The sequence below is a fragment of the Rhododendron vialii genome, chromosome 5a, assembly GCF_030253575.1.
Source record: "Rhododendron vialii isolate Sample 1 chromosome 5a, ASM3025357v1".
Taxonomy (NCBI): domain Eukaryota; kingdom Viridiplantae; phylum Streptophyta; class Magnoliopsida; order Ericales; family Ericaceae; genus Rhododendron; species Rhododendron vialii.
The window spans coordinates 5,870,971-5,890,571 of record NC_080561.1 but is presented as its reverse complement, the minus strand read 5'-3'; the positions used below and the strand labels follow the sequence as shown (position 1 = coordinate 5,890,571).

General features: G+C 39.0%; 2 protein-coding genes across 6 annotated transcripts; one reads left to right on the top strand and one right to left on the bottom strand.

The window, feature by feature from the left end:
- On the top strand, positions 1 to 13,995 carry LOC131325544 (protein DETOXIFICATION 45, chloroplastic-like). Of its 5 annotated transcripts, none has more exons than XR_009199736.1 (16): positions 1 to 142; positions 817 to 1,204; positions 1,394 to 1,530; positions 1,929 to 2,072; positions 2,141 to 2,316; positions 3,041 to 3,176; positions 4,269 to 4,365; positions 4,451 to 4,551; positions 4,769 to 4,932; positions 5,286 to 5,357; positions 5,506 to 5,622; positions 5,724 to 5,819; positions 5,911 to 6,032; positions 6,207 to 6,264; positions 7,499 to 7,588; positions 13,893 to 13,995. XR_009199736.1 is itself a non-coding variant. In XM_058357860.1 (15 exons), exons 2-15 carry the CDS (start codon positions 873 to 875, stop codon positions 7,508 to 7,510), a joined length of 1,764 nt encoding a protein of 587 aa, XP_058213843.1. In that variant the 5' UTR covers positions 1 to 142; positions 817 to 872; the 3' UTR covers positions 7,511 to 7,792. The 5 variants fall into 5 exon arrangements, 1 of the variants encoding a protein (XP_058213843.1); XR_009199734.1 differs by lacking the exon at positions 13,893 to 13,995 and adding an exon at positions 12,547 to 12,909; XR_009199735.1 differs by lacking the exon at positions 13,893 to 13,995 and adding an exon at positions 12,514 to 12,909.
- On the bottom strand, positions 13,257 to 15,908 carry LOC131325546 (probable flavin-containing monooxygenase 1). Its single transcript, XM_058357862.1, has 5 exons — positions 15,257 to 15,908; positions 14,673 to 14,910; positions 14,323 to 14,498; positions 13,868 to 14,226; positions 13,257 to 13,738 (listed from the first exon to the last, which is right to left on the bottom strand). The coding sequence occupies exons 1-5, from the start codon at positions 15,695 to 15,697 to the stop codon at positions 13,396 to 13,398; spliced, it is 1,557 nt and encodes a 518-aa protein (XP_058213845.1). The 5' UTR covers positions 15,698 to 15,908; the 3' UTR covers positions 13,257 to 13,395.
- Positions 15,909 to 19,601: the final 3,693 nt, after the last annotated feature.

Here is a 19,601-nt window from a genome sequence, read left to right as displayed (position 1 = left end):
GGACGCCTCGTCATCTTTCGTTAACCCAAAACCCACCGCCTCTGCATACGGTTTTGGTGGAACTGGACCATTCCTTCACAACTTCTCTCTCGCAAACCTCATGAACCCAACCGGAAAGTTGCCAATTTCCCATCAAGAAAAGGTTCTCTCTCTCTCTCTCTCTCCCTCTCCCCTTCTTCTTCTTCTTCTTCTTATCCTTTCCCAGCAAACTTCTTGCATTTTTTTTGTTGTTGTTGTTGCTGCTGCATAAACCCTGATATTCAAGAATTTTCTTGTACCCTTTTTTCCCCCGAAGTTTGATAAACCTTGATATTCAAGAATTTTCTTCTTCCCTTTGATTTTGGAATTCAGTATATTTCAGTTCTTGGCGCAATTCAGGGTACCCTTAGAATTACTTGGTTCTTTTTGCGTCCCTAACACAAGCATAAGCCAAAATACGATTTTTTTTGAAATAGTACCTATTGCTGCTATTGCATATAGACACATGACACATATCACACTACAAATGGTAAAAAGATTCAATGATGTTTTTGAGTTGTTTTGTTAGTCTTGAATTGTAAACGGTACGTGGTACTTGTTCCTTTTTTACGGCTCTCATCTATGGGAAAACGCTAAAACGAGCCCAATGGGCTTTTGTTGGGGTTGAAAAAGTGTATTGAAAAGTGTTAAAAGTGTATTGGAGTTTTTGTTATTTTGTCATTTTATTTAGCTTAACGAAAGCCCAGTGGGTTTCTGATAGAAGGACCATTCATCTATGTTACTTTGATCGCCTAAATTGTAAGCTTAGGTTCTGACATGTTCATTGGACATGTGTAGTCATCTGCGGGGACTACTCATTTGACTGCAAAGATTACGAACACCGATTTGCGACTATGACTGCGGCGCAACTCACTGGTGGTTCACTCTCTAGTGAACTGATAAGTACGAGTAGCGAATGGAACACTGTCAACCGGGTGACAAGGTCAGACCGTTCGGGACAGCCGAGGGGATGTTGTAACTTTGTTGCATTAGTTGGTAGGAACAGATTGAGCCATGGTTCTGTTTTTCGGCACATATCCTCGAGATTGTCTTGTCAAAGAAGGAGCAATTTTGCTGTGGTGAAAAATCAATTGAGTTCAGATTATGGGGTGGAGTCTTCTTCTTATGTGGATGAGAGTTCTACGATGGACGAACACCACCTAACGAGTTCAATGGAAAGATCTTTGTAAGACCTTCAGCCCCACCATGCTGCTTTTTCATTTATGGCACTACCTACTGTTCAAAACATGTTTTTCTTTTACTTTTATTGTGATCTTCCCACTCCTTTGATGGAAATTTTAATGTGGGCCGGGGATGGTTTTATCAAATTTTGATTCTTAGGTACAAGTCATCATGTTCCTTGCTTTGTTTACAGGGAGCTCACGGAGGGTGTGAAACCACATGTTCAGAGTGTGAAACGCGAGCTTCTAATGCTTTCTTTGCCAGCGATTGCCGGACAGGCTATTGAGCCATTGACACAATTGATGGAGACAGCATATATTGGTAGATTGGGTAAGGAGTTATGTTTTATGTTTAATTTTCGAAGCTGGTTTTTGATGGTTGGAGAGGCGATTTTAGCTGCTCCATTGCTTTTCTGTCTGTCATTTTTCTTTTCGGGGATGGATGTGTGTCTAGAAACCCGCTGTTTCTTGTGCCACCCTGTCTATTTAGGATAGGCTACATGAATTTTTATTCAGTATAACCTGATTGCTTGTTTTTACCATATTTATCTCAGTCTACATTTTGGCTATTCTCATTCTATGAGCATGATTCTTGGTTGCCTAGTACTTGTTCAACGCATAGGTCGGTATGCTGCTGGATTACTGCTTCAATTGTTTGTGTTGATCAGACAGTATACTTGAGTGGATATTGCGATCTTCAGATCTCTACACTTCGTGTTGTATCTGTAGGCTCTGTGGAGTTGGCGTCAGCTGGTGTTTCCATGTCAATCTTTAACATTATTTCGAAGCTATTTAATATTCCTCTCCTCAGTGTTGCTACATCTTTCGTGGCTGAAGATATTTCAAAAAGTGCCAGCAGAATTTCCACTTCAGGTAGCGTTCTTGTGTTTGGTATAATTGCTTGTCACTCTAATGTCTAATTTGAGACACATTTCTTACAGATGATGGTCGTCAGCATGAAAGTGGCAATGGTAAACCTTTTGATGGGATAGATACCCGGCACCAACTATCCTCCGTGTCTACGGCACTATTTTTAGCTGTTGTCATTGGTATCATTGAGGCTTTGGCCTTGTATTTGGGATCTGGATTTTTTCTGACCTTGATGGGAATACCACCGGTAAGCTCTATATATTTTGTGTTATTTATGATATCAATTGACCTTCCAATAAAGGTGATTTCTGCTACTTGGGATTGGGTAGTTTGCTTCGTGAGTATGCTTCATGGAATGCCAATAAGTGGAATGCCCTAGCTTGGGATTGGTACTCGGCGTTATGGCCAACAAAGCCTCAATTTTCATCCCTGTTAGATTGGCTTACGGAAAGGAGTAGTTGATCATTCAGCTTTGTCTTATGCATGACCTCTGGAGTTTAGATACTGAAACGTCCAAATTTGGTTTTGGATGCTGGTTGCTAATTAGTTTCAAACATGCATTTTTCTATTGCGTAGAGAAAATAAGTCATTCATGCAAAGGGTCTTCCCATAGTTGATACTTGAGGCTAAGTTTGAAGTGCAAGAATTAGACCTCTATATACTGGATTTGATTTTGTCTTTATTGATGTAGAGTTGTGGGCCATTAGGTCCATGGATGAGTTAGTGGCGGACTGGCGGTTTAATATAACCAGTTTCCTTTTTCCAGAACATAGCTTTTCAGAGCTCTCATAATTTTTTTAAAGTGGCATGTCATGACGTCTTATATGTTTTCACCTCCCTCTCTCCCGTTCCTTCTGTTTGTCTGTCTCTCCCTCTCATCTCTCGTTCTCCCTGTATGATTTTCATGTACATGACAGTCCTTTTACTAAGAGGTTTTTGTATTTGGATAATAAGTCTGGTCTTTTAAACAGGATTCCTCCATGCGTTCTCCAGCAAAGCGATTTCTTTCTCTCAGAGCGCTTGGTGCTCCTGCGGTTGTAGTTTCCCTAGCTCTTCAAGGCGTGTTCCGTGGTTTTAAGGATACAAAAACACCTGTGTTATGTCTAGGCAAGTGTTGGGTTTATGCTGTATATGCATATAATTATGAATTCTACAATTAATTTTGCATGCTTCCATGTGCATGGAATTAAGTAATAGAGCATAGAGATTTTGTTGAGATGTAATTGTTTTGGACACTAACTCCCTGTTTTCAAAGGTCGTTAATGCCTTCATTTTCCTTTATCTTACTGAATTTTTTTTATTTGTTATTGCTTGTTGCTATAATGCTATGGTTTTCTCATAACGTTGAATTTAGAAAATGCATGCTTACCGTCATCACTGGCCACCTGGTAGCCAGTTCTCTGGATCAGCTTCTGTTTTATTTCCATCCGCGGACGTTTTCGGTGTTGCGTCATGTATGTTTAAATATTTTAAAATTGTTCAACTATTGTATCCTAGCTTTTGGGAATGTAGATGCACATATATCTCACTCATTGGAAAGCAAAACAGTTTCCAAAAAAGACGTTGACATCATTTTTTTTATTGTTGCACATTATACAAGGATGAATATCTGCTAGTTCTGAATAGGTGTAACATTTCTCAAATTTGGGTATGGGACTGGGAATTTACACTCTAACTCATGCTAGTGTATAAAAGGATGGGCGAAGTGAGGGCTGAATATCTACCAGTTCTGTCCATGTGAACCATCTGTCAAAGTTGGGTAATGGATGAGAATTTTTGCTCACACTTCCAGTTCTGGAAAATGGCCTATAACTATGTTCCTCTCATTTTAGAAAGGTATAGTTGTCAAAGTGAGGGCTCCTGTTTACTTCTGGGTAGTTGTCTTAAAGCAGCCATGATGCCACAAAGATTGTGAAAGTATGGTCCTAGGTATCGGATGTGATTTAATGGCTTCAGGGAACAGAAGCAAAACTCATCTATCTTGCTTCCAATATGAGAATAGTTTCTGATGGCTTTGACATTTAGGTAGCAAGGTAGCAATTGATTGCTGGAATAATGCTTGCTGGAGCAGTTTTGTCATTTCGATTTCCTTGTCCTGTTAATTTCTTCCTGCTATCAATCACTGGTAACCATGTTGTTTGTGTTTGGAATTTCCTTTTGCTCCTGTATCCATGATTGACTCAGTTGTCCTCTTTGCAGGTGTTGGTAATTTTTGTGCTATATTTCTGTTTCCCATACTCATGTATTATTTTCGGTTCGGTGTGATTGGAGCAGCGATTTCCACTGTTATCTCTCAGTACGTATGTTCCTTATTTATTCTCTTTCCAGTTTTCCTTATGTTTCATTGAGTAATTGACCATGGAATATATCTTATGGTTCAGATACATTGTTACCGTCTCAATGATTTGGCATTTGAGTAAGAGAGCTGTATTATTGCCTCCAAAGTTGAAAAATCTGCAATTTGGGGGTTATATAAAATCTGGTGAGAGTTCTTTCGTGATACTGCTGCTGTGGTGCAAATTTAGCTGCATGCATCTGACAGTTCACGTTTTTGCTTTGTCATTTATTGTGATTATAGTCATCAATTTCATATTGAGATTATGGATTTATAATGCTGGTATAAATAAACATTGACATGAATTCTTTGTGATCCTGTTTTGTCAACATTGCACTTTTTTACACATTCTTTGCTTCTGTAGGTGGTTTTCTTCTCGGTAGAACTCTTGCTGTTCTTGTAACATTGACACTAGGGACTTCAATGGCTGCCCGTCAAGGTCCAGTAGCTATGGCTGCTCACCAAATATGCTTACAAGTATGGTTGGCTGTATCTCTCCTCACAGATGCACTGGCTGCATCTAGTCAGGTATAAGAATCCTTTTTTGAAGAGATATATGATATGGTCTACCAATACATTTCCAATTGTCTGGACTCTCATTGTCTCATTGAAACTACTCTAGTCATATGATATGGGTTAGGACACTGTTTGTCGATGCTGATACAGCTTAATAGCTTAATACAATGGGAATCATCATCAAGAAGTCCAATATGCATGGTTTTATGGGTTAGATGCAACTTTATGATTTGTAGGCAGAATGGTTCTTCCCCTGCTTGAGTCTATTTTTGCATCTGACATTAGCGGTTCACTTCGATACTCCCAAGTCATTCCAGCTTTTGTCCCTACAGGGTTTATTTGACAGTTAATTTTGTTTCTTGTAGACTTTGATTGCAAGTTCTTTATCAAAAGGCGATTACAGAACTTTGAGGGAGGTTACAAACTTTGTGTTAAAGGTTCGTCATTTTTCTATGCCTTTCCATTATGGTTTGGCATTATGCTACGAACTACTGTACTGATTTTATGTTTACTTAGGTAGTTCCTTGTGTTAAAGCTGCATTTCTCTCGAGAATTCTTCTAGATATATTCACTTGTTTTTTGCAGATAGGGTGGCTCACAGGAGTTTCCTTGGCTGCTATTTTGGGTGTATCTTTCGGTTCTTTGGCCACCTTGTTTACCAAGGATGCTGAAGTATTAGCAGTTGTTAGAACTGGGGTGTTGGTATGTTTTCCTACCTTATTGTCCTATTCAATTTTTCTCAGTTTTATCTGAAGGGGGAAATGATAGCATCTTTCTTATCTGATGTAACTGCATATGTGCAGTTTGTCAGTGCCAGTCAACCTGTTAATGCTCTAGCTTTTATTTTTGATGGTCTCCATTATGGTGTTTCAGACTTCCCGTATGCTGCTTGTTCCATGGTAAACTTATGAATTTTTTTTATCTGAGATTCTATTAGCTGGTTGTCAATATTGAGTAATGGCTTCTGTTAACATCTTTAACGCGTTATAGATGATGGTGGGGGCAATATCTTCTGCTTACCTTCTATACATTCCTTCCGTTTTTGGTCTCCCCGGTGTGTGGTCCGGCTTGACTCTTTTTATGGCTTTACGTACGGCAGCAGGATACATCAGGTAACTGTTTTATATTATGTCGAGTCCATAGTCTCTTGAATTTGATCAAAGTATTGCGCTGTCTTTTATTGCAGCTTCCACCAACACAGTATAGTTCTTGGTCCCGTCCTCCCTAGTTTCCTCCTCTTTTCTACATTTTTACATGTATTGATGTTGTTCCTCTTACATTTTCAGATTATCGTCAAAAAATGGTCCGTGGTGGTTTCTGCATGAGGAGTTAAAGAGACCTGAGGTCAGCTTTTTTCTTTTATCTTTTTTTTTTTTGTTTGGAACACGATAGAAATTCATTAATAACTGAATGATACAACCTACCGGGGGCAACTAATACAACTGACAAAAGACATATTGCACCCCTAAAGACAAATAAACAACTAAATCAAATGAAGGATACATCCAGCGATAAATTGATCCGACTGTCAGATGTTAGAGGACTGCTGTTAATTCCTAATTCCTATTGTGTAGTGATGCTTAAGCCTGCGTGTAATTTGTTTGTCTTAATGGGTTTCATTCTATTCTACTTGAGTGTAATTTCTACCTGAAAATTCTTTCCCTTTGTTTCGTCTCATAACTTCTAGGCAAACTTTCAATTGACAACCTGCATATGAGTTTCTAAGCCATCTGTCCTTGTGAACTATGAGCTGGGTTTTTTTTTTTTTTGTGTGTGTGTTTTTGAGAAGGGGTGGGAATGGGTACTAAAGTTAGTTGAATCTGTGTTTGAAGCATGGAAGCTGTTAGAGCTTGTTCCACATTGGTTAATTATGAACTCAAAAATTAGTATATGAGCCTAGACGGCCACTCCACAGTCCACTCATCATTGTCAATTGGTTTTGAGTTGGATGCTTTAACATGGTATTAGAGCTAGGCGTTCGCAGGGTCTTAGACAAGACTCTCTTGATTGATTGTCCCGTTGTTTGTGCCTTAAGCGCACCTTATTTTGTTGTTCTTTGTGATCCCTATGTTAGTGGATCCTTTGTTTACCTCTCCACGTGCAGGTCATGGGCCGCACATGGGGGAGAATGTTAGAGCTTATCCCATATCGCTAAATTATAACCTCCAAAACTAGTATATGAGCCCGGACCGCCAATCCGCTCATTGCCAATTGGTTGAGTTGGATGCCTTGACAGAAACATAGACCAATTAATTTGAGGGAGTATTTCATTGGATCTAACTAGTCTAGTTTGACTTAAGGTTTAGCTGGTAAGCCTGGAACCCAGAAAGGATTTGCAATTCAGAGGAGAAGTCTCTTCAACACCTAGAACTACTAGATTTAGTTCAGTAACCAATTTCTGCATAGCACCCTTGTTAGAAGGAAATATTTCCATCTGGCAGAACAGAACTAACATAGATTTTGTGTTAAGGAGTGTCTCTCAGTTTCATTTTTGTCTTTATTAGTATTTTTAAGAGCTCAATTTGTCTCTAAATATTGATCTTGGCTGTATAACTTGCTACCCTTCTTCAATGTACAGCATTTCGATTGAGATGGGGCGAATCAGGTCTCTATCGCTCATCATCAGCCACTCAGACTATTACTGCGAGCCTTAGTTCCAGCCTAAATGGTGAGTAATGCTATTGGATGATTTACTCCAGTCTGCTGATGCACACTTTTTGGTTATCAATTGTTATTGCTTGTAATTTTGGTAGAGCCTTAGTAATCACACCCCCATACATACGCACGATCGTTGAACTACTTTAGAGATTCTTGCTAACAGAGATGTTAATTGAGGAATATCTATCTTTATAGCATCATCAATTTTTATTGCTTATTCTCTAATTATCTGGTTGTACTAGTATTTTGAAGGGAATTCATGGTGGTTTGAATCTCTATTTGTCACTAGAAACAGAATTTCCTTCTCCAACTTTATTGAAACATAGCTGTTGGTAGTTGGTAACATCAACACAACGTCTGCAAGTCTTGCTACTGGTATTACCACATTAACACCTTAGTTAGAAAACCTTGAGCTTTAGGGACAAACATAGTCCGTCGGATCACAAGGCTCGAACAACTCGGCTACAAATCCTTTCTTTCTCTTCGGGTTCCATCCCATGTCCTATGTTACATGGACTTTTCACAATCTATTAAGTATCTGTGTCGACACTCGATACTTGAACAGGATGTGGGTTATGTATTCAATACTCTTAATTCAAGAGTTAATTAGAATGCATATTTACCAGTCAAGTTTCTTCCAATGAATACTTGTAGATACGCAAATGAGAGTTTTATATACAGTGTTTTTGACGAAAGAATTAAACAAGTCTGACACCTAGACCTGATACCCGTACTCAAGTCCATGTAACGTAGCCCATGTCCTTGCAGAGCTGGTCATTGTACCATATATGAAGGGCACCGATGCAAGATCTCCGGTAGTTTTTGTCAGAGTACCGCTTCCTATATTCATCCCATTTGGCTATATCTTTTTCCATCTTTTTAATGCTGGGTAGTTTGAATTTGCCGTCAAGAAGCTCTGCTAGCCACCGACACCTTGTCTCTGAGGTGTACAAATTCGCAATCCTCTCTGAGAACCCAATGACCGCAAGCAGTGGAATTTGGGGGTTGAACGCATTCCCTTTTAAAACAGCAGTGTGTTAATATCTAGCTTTCAAATTATTATTATTATTTTTTGGTAATGATCTAGCTTTCAAATTGAGACTAAATTTGGTTAAGTTGCAGTTATTATGAACATGTAGGAAGTTAGTACATTAGTTCCTTATTTTCGAAACTAACCTGTAGAGAGGAACTGTTTTATCTGGCGACCCGGCTATGAGGTCCTGAAAGGTTGGGGAGGCGAAAATGTCTCTAAGCTTTTCAACACCGTTGAACCCAGTAGCCAATATTTAAAAATTCAACATATAAGGGTATCTCTACTGAGTGTATCTTTCTATATCAAAAAACTCTACAAATAAAGCTGTTTTAATATCTATTCTCTGTATATTTCCTTAAAAAAATCAACAGATAAGGGTGTATGTGCTAATCTATTATTTGTATATGGAAAAAATAATCAACAGATAAGGGTCTATCTCTCTCCACATCCCTCTCCCCACGTTTCTCTTCTTTTAAAAAAACAAAATAATGCCTACCAAAATCGAACAAAAAAAACAAAGGTGAATAATGGATTCTACACGTTCAAAAATGGTGAGTAGGGTCAAATTCGAGGTGAAAGAATTGTCCTATTTAGCTAGAGTTAGTATGGTGCACCTTAGCCTATGAGGTTTTGACCACACCGAATAAAATCAACTCTTCCTTCAACCTCAGACACCCAGTACGTGAAAAATAAAACTGGTTTTTTGGGTCTCTTCCTCTCTATAATATTTTACTCGTTCTCATTGTCACGACCCAACCCAGTGAGGCTTGTAATACTTGACCGGCCAGGGGATTAACATCCTACATCATTTTCAATACTACAAATATAAAAACCTGTTCCACTGTAGCAAACATACAAGAGCATTCTAATTTACATTTATAACAGCCAAAATACAGAAAAATGGTCCAAGTACAAAACCCACAATATTTTCAAGTTTTCAAAAGTAGAGAAATATATACAACTCCTAGCCAATGATTTTATACCATGGTGCATTGATACCGACACGGACACGGACACCGAGACACGGGAATTCTAAAAAAATGGGGACATGAACACGGCGGGGGACATGCCATGTGTATATTTATTTATTTAAATAATAAATAATTTTAGTTTGACACCCAGAAATTTTTTAAAAATTACAATTTGGCCCCAATTTTTTTAAAAAATACAATTTGACCCCTAATTTTTTTTAAAATTATAGTTTGGTCCCAAATTTTTTTTAAAATTACAATTTGGCCCCTACCGTGTCCCCATCAGTGTCCCTCCCGTGTCCCCATAAAAAATTAAAATTAAATTATGGGACACACCACGTGGCGTGTCCCATATGTGTCCCCGCATGTCCTCGTGTCCTGACACCGTGATACTTCGACCTCTGGAGGTGTCGGTGCTTCATAGATTTTGTAGTCTACAAAACCTTCTTGTGTAGGAACGTGGCCAAGCAAAACTCCAAAGATAACTAAGTTTCTCCCACCTACATCGTGTCGCCTGTAAACATAGTTTTTGAAACGTCATAAGTGAAAGCTTGGATGACTATATAAGCTACCATAATTACATGATCTCCATGGAATTAACTTAGCTCGATAAATTTCAAGATTAAAAAATAGTGGACCAAGTGGAATTAATGGGGTTGCCCGGCATTTTGGGGTCAGATAGGCTTTAGTTGGCTTGAAGATTTTTTCGAAAGTTAGGGTAGATTCTGTAACAAATTCAAGATTCAAGAAGTGAAAGTTAGGGTTTAGCCCTCTCTCTCAAAAGTTTTCACCTTTCTCTCGTCACTACCAAGTTGTACCCTCAAGCAAAAGAATTGCCATCTATTAGCTCGCGCGCTCTCTCACTCTCTCGTGAAACCCTAACCCTCATCAATGGCGGACAATAATTCTCTCTCTAAACTCTCGTGAAACCCCAACCCTCATCAATGGCGGACAATAATTTCATCTCTGTCGCAAAGCCAAGTAAGAAAAATGTCTTCGCACCCAGGACTTCGTGGCCTTCATATTACAACTCCATTTAGATAATGATAATGAAGTCGAAAATTCAAAAAGCTCTACGAATACCTATCTGAGAATTTCCCGTATTTTCTCTGCATGCGCCTGGCAAGCCTGAGCCACATATACACCCTCCCCAAAACCCGAGGTCTCTCACTTTTTACCATCGAACGCTTGTTTGTTGAAAATCCGGCCGGGATTTGGAATCGTCTGACCCCGGAAACCAAAAGCAATCTCAAGGAAATTTTACTCGCCCGACTTTTCGATGAGAAAGATCCGTTCGTCCTTCGGGATCTCTGTCACGGGGTGGTTGCCTTGGCGGTGTATGTCTTAATGGAAGACGAATGGCCAGAGTTCGAGTGCTATATTCGCTGCTGGTTGTCGGCAGAGGGTTCTGTCTTAGTTGTGTTCGACGCGGATGTGGGTTATAGGATTCTTGATGATAAGGTTGACTCAATGATTCCGGGTATTGTGAAATATTTTACATTTGGGGGACTATGAAACACAAGTTGCTTATGGTTTGTCTTGCCCACGACGTCGGATTCAAAGAATTTGACTGTCCGTATTGCTGCCCGTCAAGGCGTCGATAAGGTTGATCATTCATCCATTGTCAGATGACGAAAATGAGTTGATCCTGTTGCTTGATGGAACAATGAATACTTTTGAGCAATCGAATTTGATGGGACAGGGTTAGTGTTGTTGAGCTTCAATAGATTGTGGAAAGTGCCTATAGGTTTCTTGGGGAGAATAATCTAGCCTGTAGGCGCTTTCCACAATCTATTGAAGCTCAAAAACGCTAACCCTGTCCCATCAAATTGGATTATTATAAAGTTTTCAAGTGTATTCATTGTTTCATTAAGCAACAGGATTAACTCATCTTCGTCGTTTGACAACGGATGAATGATCAACCTTATCGATGCCTTGACGGTGGCAGTGCGGACAATCGGATTCTTTGAATCCGACGTGGTGTAGGCAAGACAAACCGTAAGCAACTGTGTTTTATAGTCTGCCCAAACCCTTCAATAAAATATTTCACAATACTCGGAATCATTGAGTCAACCAGGATGATGTTATCATCAAGAATCCTATAACCCACACCTGCGTCGAACGCAACTGAGACAAAACCCTCCGCCGACAACTAGCAGCGGATATAGCACTCAAACTCAGGCTATTCGTCTTCCATTAAGACATACACCGCCAAGGCACCCACTGCGTGACAGAGATCCCAGAGGACGGACGAATCTTTCTTATTGAAAAGCCGGGCGAGTAAGATTTCCTTGAAATTGCTTTTGGTTTCCGGGGTTAGACAGTTCCAAATCTCGGCTGGATTTTCAACGAACAAGTGTTCGATGGTGGAAATTGTGATACCTCGGGTTTTGGGGTGGGTGCATATGTGGCTCAGGCTCTCACCAGGCGCATGTAGAGAAAATTCGGAAAATTCTCAGAGTTATTCATAGAGTTCTTCTGAAATTTTGACTTCATTATCATTATCTGAATGGAGTTGTAATATGAAGGCCACGAAAGTCCGGGTGCGAAGACATTTTTCCTGGGTATTTTGTCACCAAAAGGCACTATAGGTGACGAAAAACAGATTTCGTCATCAGGTGACTTTCGGAGACAACCTATAGGTGACCAAAAACTCCAATACTATTGTAACAAAAAAACATGCATTTGTGACAAAAAAACGTCTGTGATGATTTTCATTCGTCTCCAAAGACCAAATTTCTTATAGTGATTTTTTTTTCATTTCTTCCACAATGAAAAAGAAATTTGACTTTTAATTTTTAATTTTGGATACTACATATTTGACAGCTTTCAATACAGAATGATTTGCAAGAGGCTAACTGAAATCTGTTTTTGAGTGTTATTTACCTATTCTCCCTCTCATTGTATATGCTTAATTGTGGTAATTTGCAGAACATGTCCTTGAAGTTTTGAATTTTTTTGCAGAGGTAAATTCCCAAAATATGTTTACTTGTTCCCTGACCTTGTTCTGCGATAGTATTGATGCTGGACATCATTGGACACAACTGCTACAAGTCTTTATGTAATAGTAACTAGATGGTGGCACACACTACGGGTAATTTAGGTAAGAAAAAAAGCTTCAAAAAAGGAAGACACCAACTGGTGATCTTATAGTATATAGTAGTATAGATTTTCTGGCCTAGACACAAGTGTTAAGTTACATCTTTAGACAGTTGCTATTTTTAAATGATGATGTGTGATAGCCGAGATGATTTCATATGGTTGTGTGCCAAACTTGCAGGATTGATGGTATTTCAAATGTTGGATTACACATAAATTTTAGTAGGTTGTGCTTGTTCTCGACATAGTTTAAAATTTTCTTTTTGACGAGTGTTCTTGAAACTTTCTGAGCATCCCATTTAACAATATTAAAACTTTACTGCCACGGAATCAAGATTTCGAGCATTTGGTGATAAGGAATAATGCAAGAAGTCGATGAGCGTTTTTATGGTCCGGACATCCGGTTATCAAAAAAAATTAAAGTACCAAACTCCTCTTGGATAAGTTTACTAAATATGATGCATGTCGTTCCCCTTCTTTTATTTTATAATGTTCAATGTTTTTTAGTGCTTATTCTCTAGTTATCTGCGTATATACTATTCTTTTGGAGTGATTCATGGTGGTTTGAGTTTCTGTTTGTCACTAGAAACAGAATTTCCAGTTCTCTTAACTTTATTCAAACACAGTTGGTAGTTGGTAACATCACCACAATGTCTGTCAAATCTTGCTAGTGACATTACACACCAAAACCTTATTTAGAAAAAACCTTGAGCTTTAGGGACAAGCATAGTCCATCGGACCGTATGGCTCGAACAACTCAGCGATGAATCCCTTCTTCCTCTTTGAGTTCCATCCCATGTCCTTGCAGAGTTGGTCATTGTACCATATATGACGGGTACCGATGCAAGATCTCCGGTAGTTTTTGTCAGAGTATTGCTTCATGTATTCATCCCATTCTGCTATATCCTTTTCCATCTCTTTGATGCTGGGTAGCTTGAATGTGCCGTCAAGTAGCTCTGCTAGCCACCGACACCTCATCTCCGAGGTGTACAAATTCGCGAAACTCTCCGAGAATCCAATGACCGCAAGCTGTGGAATTCGGGGGTGAATGCATTCCCTTTTAAAACAAAAGTTTGTGTTAATGTATAGCTTCCAAATTGAGACTCAATTACCAAATGTTGTAGTTATTGTGAACATATACTACATTACTATTTACTAAACCATTTCCTTATTTTCAAGTGCTAACCTGTAGAGAGGAACTGTTTTATCAGGTGACCCGGCTATGAGGTCCTGAAAGGATGGGGAGGTGAAAATGTCTTGAAGCTTTTTAACACCATTGAATCCGGTAGCCAATATGACCAAATCTGCCTTTAGAGTTTCGGTCTTGCCATCTATTAGAATACCTTCTTTGCAAAAGCTAAAGCTTGGAGCTTTCTTCAATCTGATGCTTCCCTTCTCAACCCTATTGTAGAAGTCATCGGGCACTGTTGAGGTCAAGCAGGAACTCAGTTCTTGTAGGAAACTATGTTTTGGCACCATACCAAACTTCACGAGCTTAAGCTTGTGTTTCACATGACTTTCGACGAATTTTGAAAATGCCCATCTCTGTCAAATTAGTGTGACAAATAGGATTCCTTAATGAAAAATAGGAGTAGATTTATCACTTGGGAAGTAGCATGAATTCGAAAAAAGAGAGGTTACCACAGGAGAAAGCAATGTGGCTAGAAGACTAAGTAGAGGCCCTTCACCAGGCTTGTGAATTGATAGCTCCGAGAAGCGATTAAGGTAGATATATGCCAAGGGAACTCCCCATGGCTGGAAATCAGGGATGTTCCAGTGCTCAGTTCTGTATATGACAGAACAGGGAAGATCCATCCCTGTGAGCCACAAAAAATATAAGGTGATTAGGATAATAAACTGAAACCTTTGGGAATGGAAAGGAAGAAACGAAATCGAATGATCAAGCTTAGAGTTGATTTAGTCTCATGGTGAACAAAAAGTTGATTCTGTTAAAAGTCGGTATCTGATAAATTACGGTCTCGTGGTCTCACCATTTGCTGTTGAGCACTCCATTGCAATGTCGAGTGCCGATTTCTGGAGTCCAACAACAGCGACCTGCTTTCCTTTGACCAATTCTTTAGCAGTTGCGTAATCCATGGCAGCGTAATCCATGGAGTGTATAACCTTTCCCTGAAACACTTCCGGACCCTTGCCTTGAGGAAATTCTGGAATGTTTGGAATCCCGCTGAACCTTCCCACACATATTATCACAAAATCAAATTGACAAACCTGTATGTATAACCATGCATGAAAACGTAGGGTAATCATTCTGTTAGAATTTAGAATTAATCAATTTGTGATGGACTATGTTACATGGACTTTTCACAATCTATTAAGTATCTGTGTCGGGCACTTGATACTTGAACAAGATGTGGGTTATGTATTCAATACTCTTAATTCTAGAGTTAATTAGAACGCATATTTACCAGTTAAGTTTCTTCCAAAACTACGAATACTCAGATACGCAAATGAGAGTTTTATACACTGTTTTTAACGTAAGAATTAGACGAGTCCGGCACCTAGACCTGATACCCGTACTCAAGTCCATGTAACGTAGATAGAAATTGATAGATACCTCTGTAGAAAGGCTTTTGGTGTCTTGGATTGTAATATACCATTTTCCTCCTTTAGAGTCAAATGGTTCACCTGTTCCACCCCAAAGTGCCCATGCTTGTTGCACCTCTGATGATACACCTTCGTAGTCGATGCTGACCACTTTAGTGTCGAATCTGATGTGGTGTAGCAAATCAAACTGGCGAGCATACGACTCGATATACTCTGACACTTGGTTTTGGTCAGGAAAGACTTCTGTGACAGAATCTGGCCACGGAAAATCGGAGAACTGGTACAACGGTTTGGGAATCTGCAGCTTAGTAATCTCTACCGTTTTAGTCCACACCCCTCCGAGGCCGCTCTGAGCCTCGAACACTGTCGGGTGATTACCCTTCGATAGAGCGTATTTACAGGCTAGAAGGCCGCTGATACCGGCTCCGATTATGGCCACCTTCCTCTCCATTGCTCTTGGTCACCACAACTGTAGGAATTCACCCTGAGAGACTTTCCTCCTCTCCCAGTCCTCTTCCAAATATATATTGGAATTTGGCTATTCCTTTTTTGACTCACCGTCTACCAGTGTGGTTGCCTGATTTAATTGGTGCGTGTTTTAATTGCCTATTACAACGTTGTATAGGTGAAGGTTTGCTGTGCAATGCTGTATCACTTGTCTTACTAATGTTTTTGTCCTATTTGATTGGCTGTATATGCACGGTGTTGTGACTGCAAACGAACCGAGATTCTCGAGAGCAGCTCGTGACTTAGCTCGGCTCGACTCGTTTAGTGATCGAGCTAAGTTCAAGCTCGAGTTTTAGGTTTCTTTAGTAAATGAGCCTACCTCAACACTTTGAAGCTTGGCTTGTTTACAGGGGCTCGTTTAGTAAATGAACTGGCCTCTGTAAACGAGCCGAGCTTTAGAGTGTTGACGAGAAGCGGGAAACATGTCCATCTCTTTCTCCCATTCCCAAAGGACAATTATTGAGTTGTTCAAAAAAATCTTTTTTTTTTTTTTGAGAAGGTTCAAAAATATCTTGAATGGACAGCTTTAAGATATTTTTAAAAACATGTTGGGTAGACAAACTTAGGGGTGTTTGGGAGCCTATTTTTTGGCTTTTTGATTTTTTTGGCTTTTTGGTCATAATGTAGTTTCAATCTGGTAGAGTGTTTGGATGATATGTGCAGACTGTATTTTGCAACTTGATAGTGTTTGGGAAATATGTGATGAAAATAAATTATGACCTGATTTTTTACCATATTGCCCTCGTTTATTTATTATGGGATATACTGTGTATAAATAATGGTTTAATCAATATTTTTTTTAAAATTTTATCGTTTTCAATTGTATCAGCGCGCACAAAACTTTTTACACCTTTCTCCTAAAAAAAAAAAAAAAACTCTTACACCCTTTATATATTAAAACAAATTTTCAATCCGTTTGAACCGATGTGAAGATTTTATTTTTCTGATCATTTTATCATAAATGATAATAAATTTTTGGCTCTAAAGCCTTTCAATGAGCGAGAGTCTTAGAACCAAATATAGAGGATAATGTCTTTTCTCCTCTTAGCTCATCAGAAGTGGAAAAGGGCTAGCCTTCTTTTTGACTTTTGCTCTCGATCTTCAAAATTGGAAAAATCATTTTGCCAAAACTCATTTTCTTCCCCTCTGGCCGACCACCCAAAACTGAAAAAGGAGAAGTTGAAAAGGTGAAAAATAGCTCCCAAACAGTCACTTATACTAATTTCAATTCTTTTAGGAAAAAACTACCTACTATAGTTCTAGAGAAATTTTAAAACTTGAGTATGACGGCCGGCTAGATTCATCTGTCTCCCGGTTCGTCCTTGGAAACACTAGTATTGCAGTATTATTGCAAGGGTGAAAGTTCATGACAAAGTAAGATCTTTCTCGAAATTTGTTTGCCACTTACCCAAAACGATAGAAATCAAATTATTCAAATTGGGATATGGTTGGAATATTGGCATTTTGATTTTGTACCGCACAGCATGGGGACTCGCACACAAATAACGTAGAATGAGGCTAAAAATAAAGCTCCAACCTCCTCTTTGATAACATTGTCAAAGAAGATGCATCCTATCTTTGAAAGTAACAAGTGCTCGTCCCCATGAGGTCGAAGGTTCTATTTCTGGTCAAACATTTCAAACCTTGGGTCGTTGGGGGTTATACTAGGTCGTTACCTTTAGAGTTCCAGAATTAGTCGAAGTGCGCGTTTCTTCTATGTAATGCTAGTCACTTTGATGTTTCGAGATAGTTGTTGGTTTTGTATGCAATATTGTTAATATAAGGAATGAGTATTCGGGCCATCTTGCTTTATTTGATAGGGGTTGTTGTATGAGCTTGCTATGGAATGCCAGGGCAAAGAATGCTACCAAATGTCAAACGAAAATTGCACAAAAAAACACTCAAAAATAAACAAATAGCAGGCAAGAAACACTATAAAAAGTGTAAAATACATAGCGGGTCAAGAATGCTATAAAAAGTATACAAAGATAGCTTGCAAAAAAAGCTATAGAAAGTACCAGAACGACAGCGTTTGAAAAATGCTATTGAAAGTATAGAAACAACAACGCTATTGAAAGTATAGAAACAACAGGGTTTGTAAAACACTATTATAGATACAGATTAGATAGCAGGCAGAAAATATTATTGAATGTCTTAGACTTTTAATAGCATCGGCTAATACAGCATTTCCTAGAACACTATGTATACCTTTCCATAGCGTTTTTGGAATGCTATAGAATGTGATTTTTGTTGTAGTTCTAGATCCGCCATTCTTACATACACAAAACCTCTGGAAACAATAAAAGAACATAAAAAAAGATGCACGGGATGTTGATGAAGGAAAGCAGAAGAGAGTAGATAGTGCTGACACTTTCATGCCAGAGGAGACAGCCGGTATCAATACCGGTTGTGCATTGCAATTTTTTGAACCTACCCTTGTAAAATATTGGATGCGTACACAACCATTGTATATTTGGTGGGGGACTTGGCGTGAAGCCGTGAACATCTCCGTAAGAGGCGATGGATCCAAATCAAAATCACTTTGCTGCCTGTTGATTGTTGAAGATAGGAAGGGATTCCTTGTCTCCTTCTTCCTCTTATATATTGAGCCTAAGAACATGGAAAGAACCACAAGTCCACAAGAAGTTTTGACAGTTCACAGTTCACATTTCACATTTCACATTCCATATCCATTTCTAGTTTTCCTTATGCCCAATTGGAAAGAGAAATGGATTCTTCTGCTTTGAGATCAAAATTACTACCACGCTCGTTCTGTTAGCTTGCCTTTCAGACTTCACCCACTCATTCCTCGATGAACATTTGAATCTTGACGGACTTTAGAATATGTTTGACCATTTGGACGATTTGCTTCTATTGCCACACTCAACAAGCCTTTGCCCAACAACAAGAGGAGACCTAGGTTGAAGTAGTTCTGGAAAAGTACCTCAGGCTCTTGGATATTTGTGCTGCTGCTAAAGACGTGTCCACCCAAACAAAGCAAGATGTACAAAACCTTCTTTCCATCTTCAGGAGAAGAAGGGATACAAATGACTTTGCTGGGTACTTAACGTCTAGAAAGAAGGTAAAGAAGGAGATCCAAAAGTCTCTGAAGGAGTTGACGAGCATAAAAAGCAAGACTATTGGAATAGCTTCCAACAAAAGCCATGGCATTTTCGAGATCCTTAGGTTGTTAAATCAGGTTGAAGCAGCCATGATTGGGGTGTTTGAGTCTTTGTTGTCTCATATTGCGGGGACAAAGGAGGAATCAAGGGTGAGTGGATTTTCTTTAGTTTCAAAATTGGTGCGCCGGACGAGCGTTGCATCCAAAGAGGAAGAAGCAAACACCAAGGCATTTGAAAACTTCGATGCTGCATTGCACTCACTCTAACAGCCATAAGACAAGCAAGACTGATGGTGTAATACACATGGAGATTGTACAAATCAGTTAGGAGTAACGGAATTGAACATACAAGATATGGAAGAAGGACTAGAATGCTTGTTTAGGAGGTTAATCAAAACTAGAGTTTCCCTCCTCAACATTCTCAACCACTAGCCAAGAAAATCTTGGAGCAGAAATTTTGATGTTCATATGTAGTATTGTAAATGAGACAGTATACCTGTAATTTTCCCTCCAGTCATAAATCATTATACTTTGAGCAAAATTCTTGCTTATTCATCACCTTTTTTTCCCTTGGTCCGGCCATTCATTCATTCATTCATTTATCAGTTGAAGATGAAATTAAACTCTATGTTCACGACTACGAGTAATACCCACGAGATTCAAATTTTTTTTATAGAAGTCATGGACCGGGTAATGGGCCTTCACATGTTGAATGATGAAATTTAAG

Bases quoted from the DNA above. Each gene is read 5' to 3' on its own strand.
- LOC131325544 (XM_058357860.1), top strand. From the start codon at position 873: ATGACTGCGGCGCAACTCACTGGTGGTTCACTCTCTAGTGAACTGATA. The intron at 1,531-1,928 runs GTAAGGAGTTAT...TTGTATCTGTAG, and splicing joins AGCATATATTGGTAGATTGG to GCTCTGTGGAGTTGGCGTCA. The intron at 3,177-4,268 runs GCAAGTGTTGGG...TCCTCTTTGCAG, and splicing joins AACACCTGTGTTATGTCTAG to GTGTTGGTAATTTTTGTGCT.
- LOC131325546 (XM_058357862.1), bottom strand. From the start codon at position 15,697: ATGGAGAGGAAGGTGGCCATAATCGGAGCCGGTATCAGCGGCCTTCTA. The intron at 14,499-14,672 runs GTGAGACCACGA...TGTGGCTCACAG, and splicing joins GGAGTGCTCAACAGCAAATG to GGATGGATCTTCCCTGTTCT. The intron at 14,227-14,322 runs GTAACCTCTCTT...CTAATTTGACAG, and splicing joins CCACATTGCTTTCTCCTGTG to AGATGGGCATTTTCAAAATT.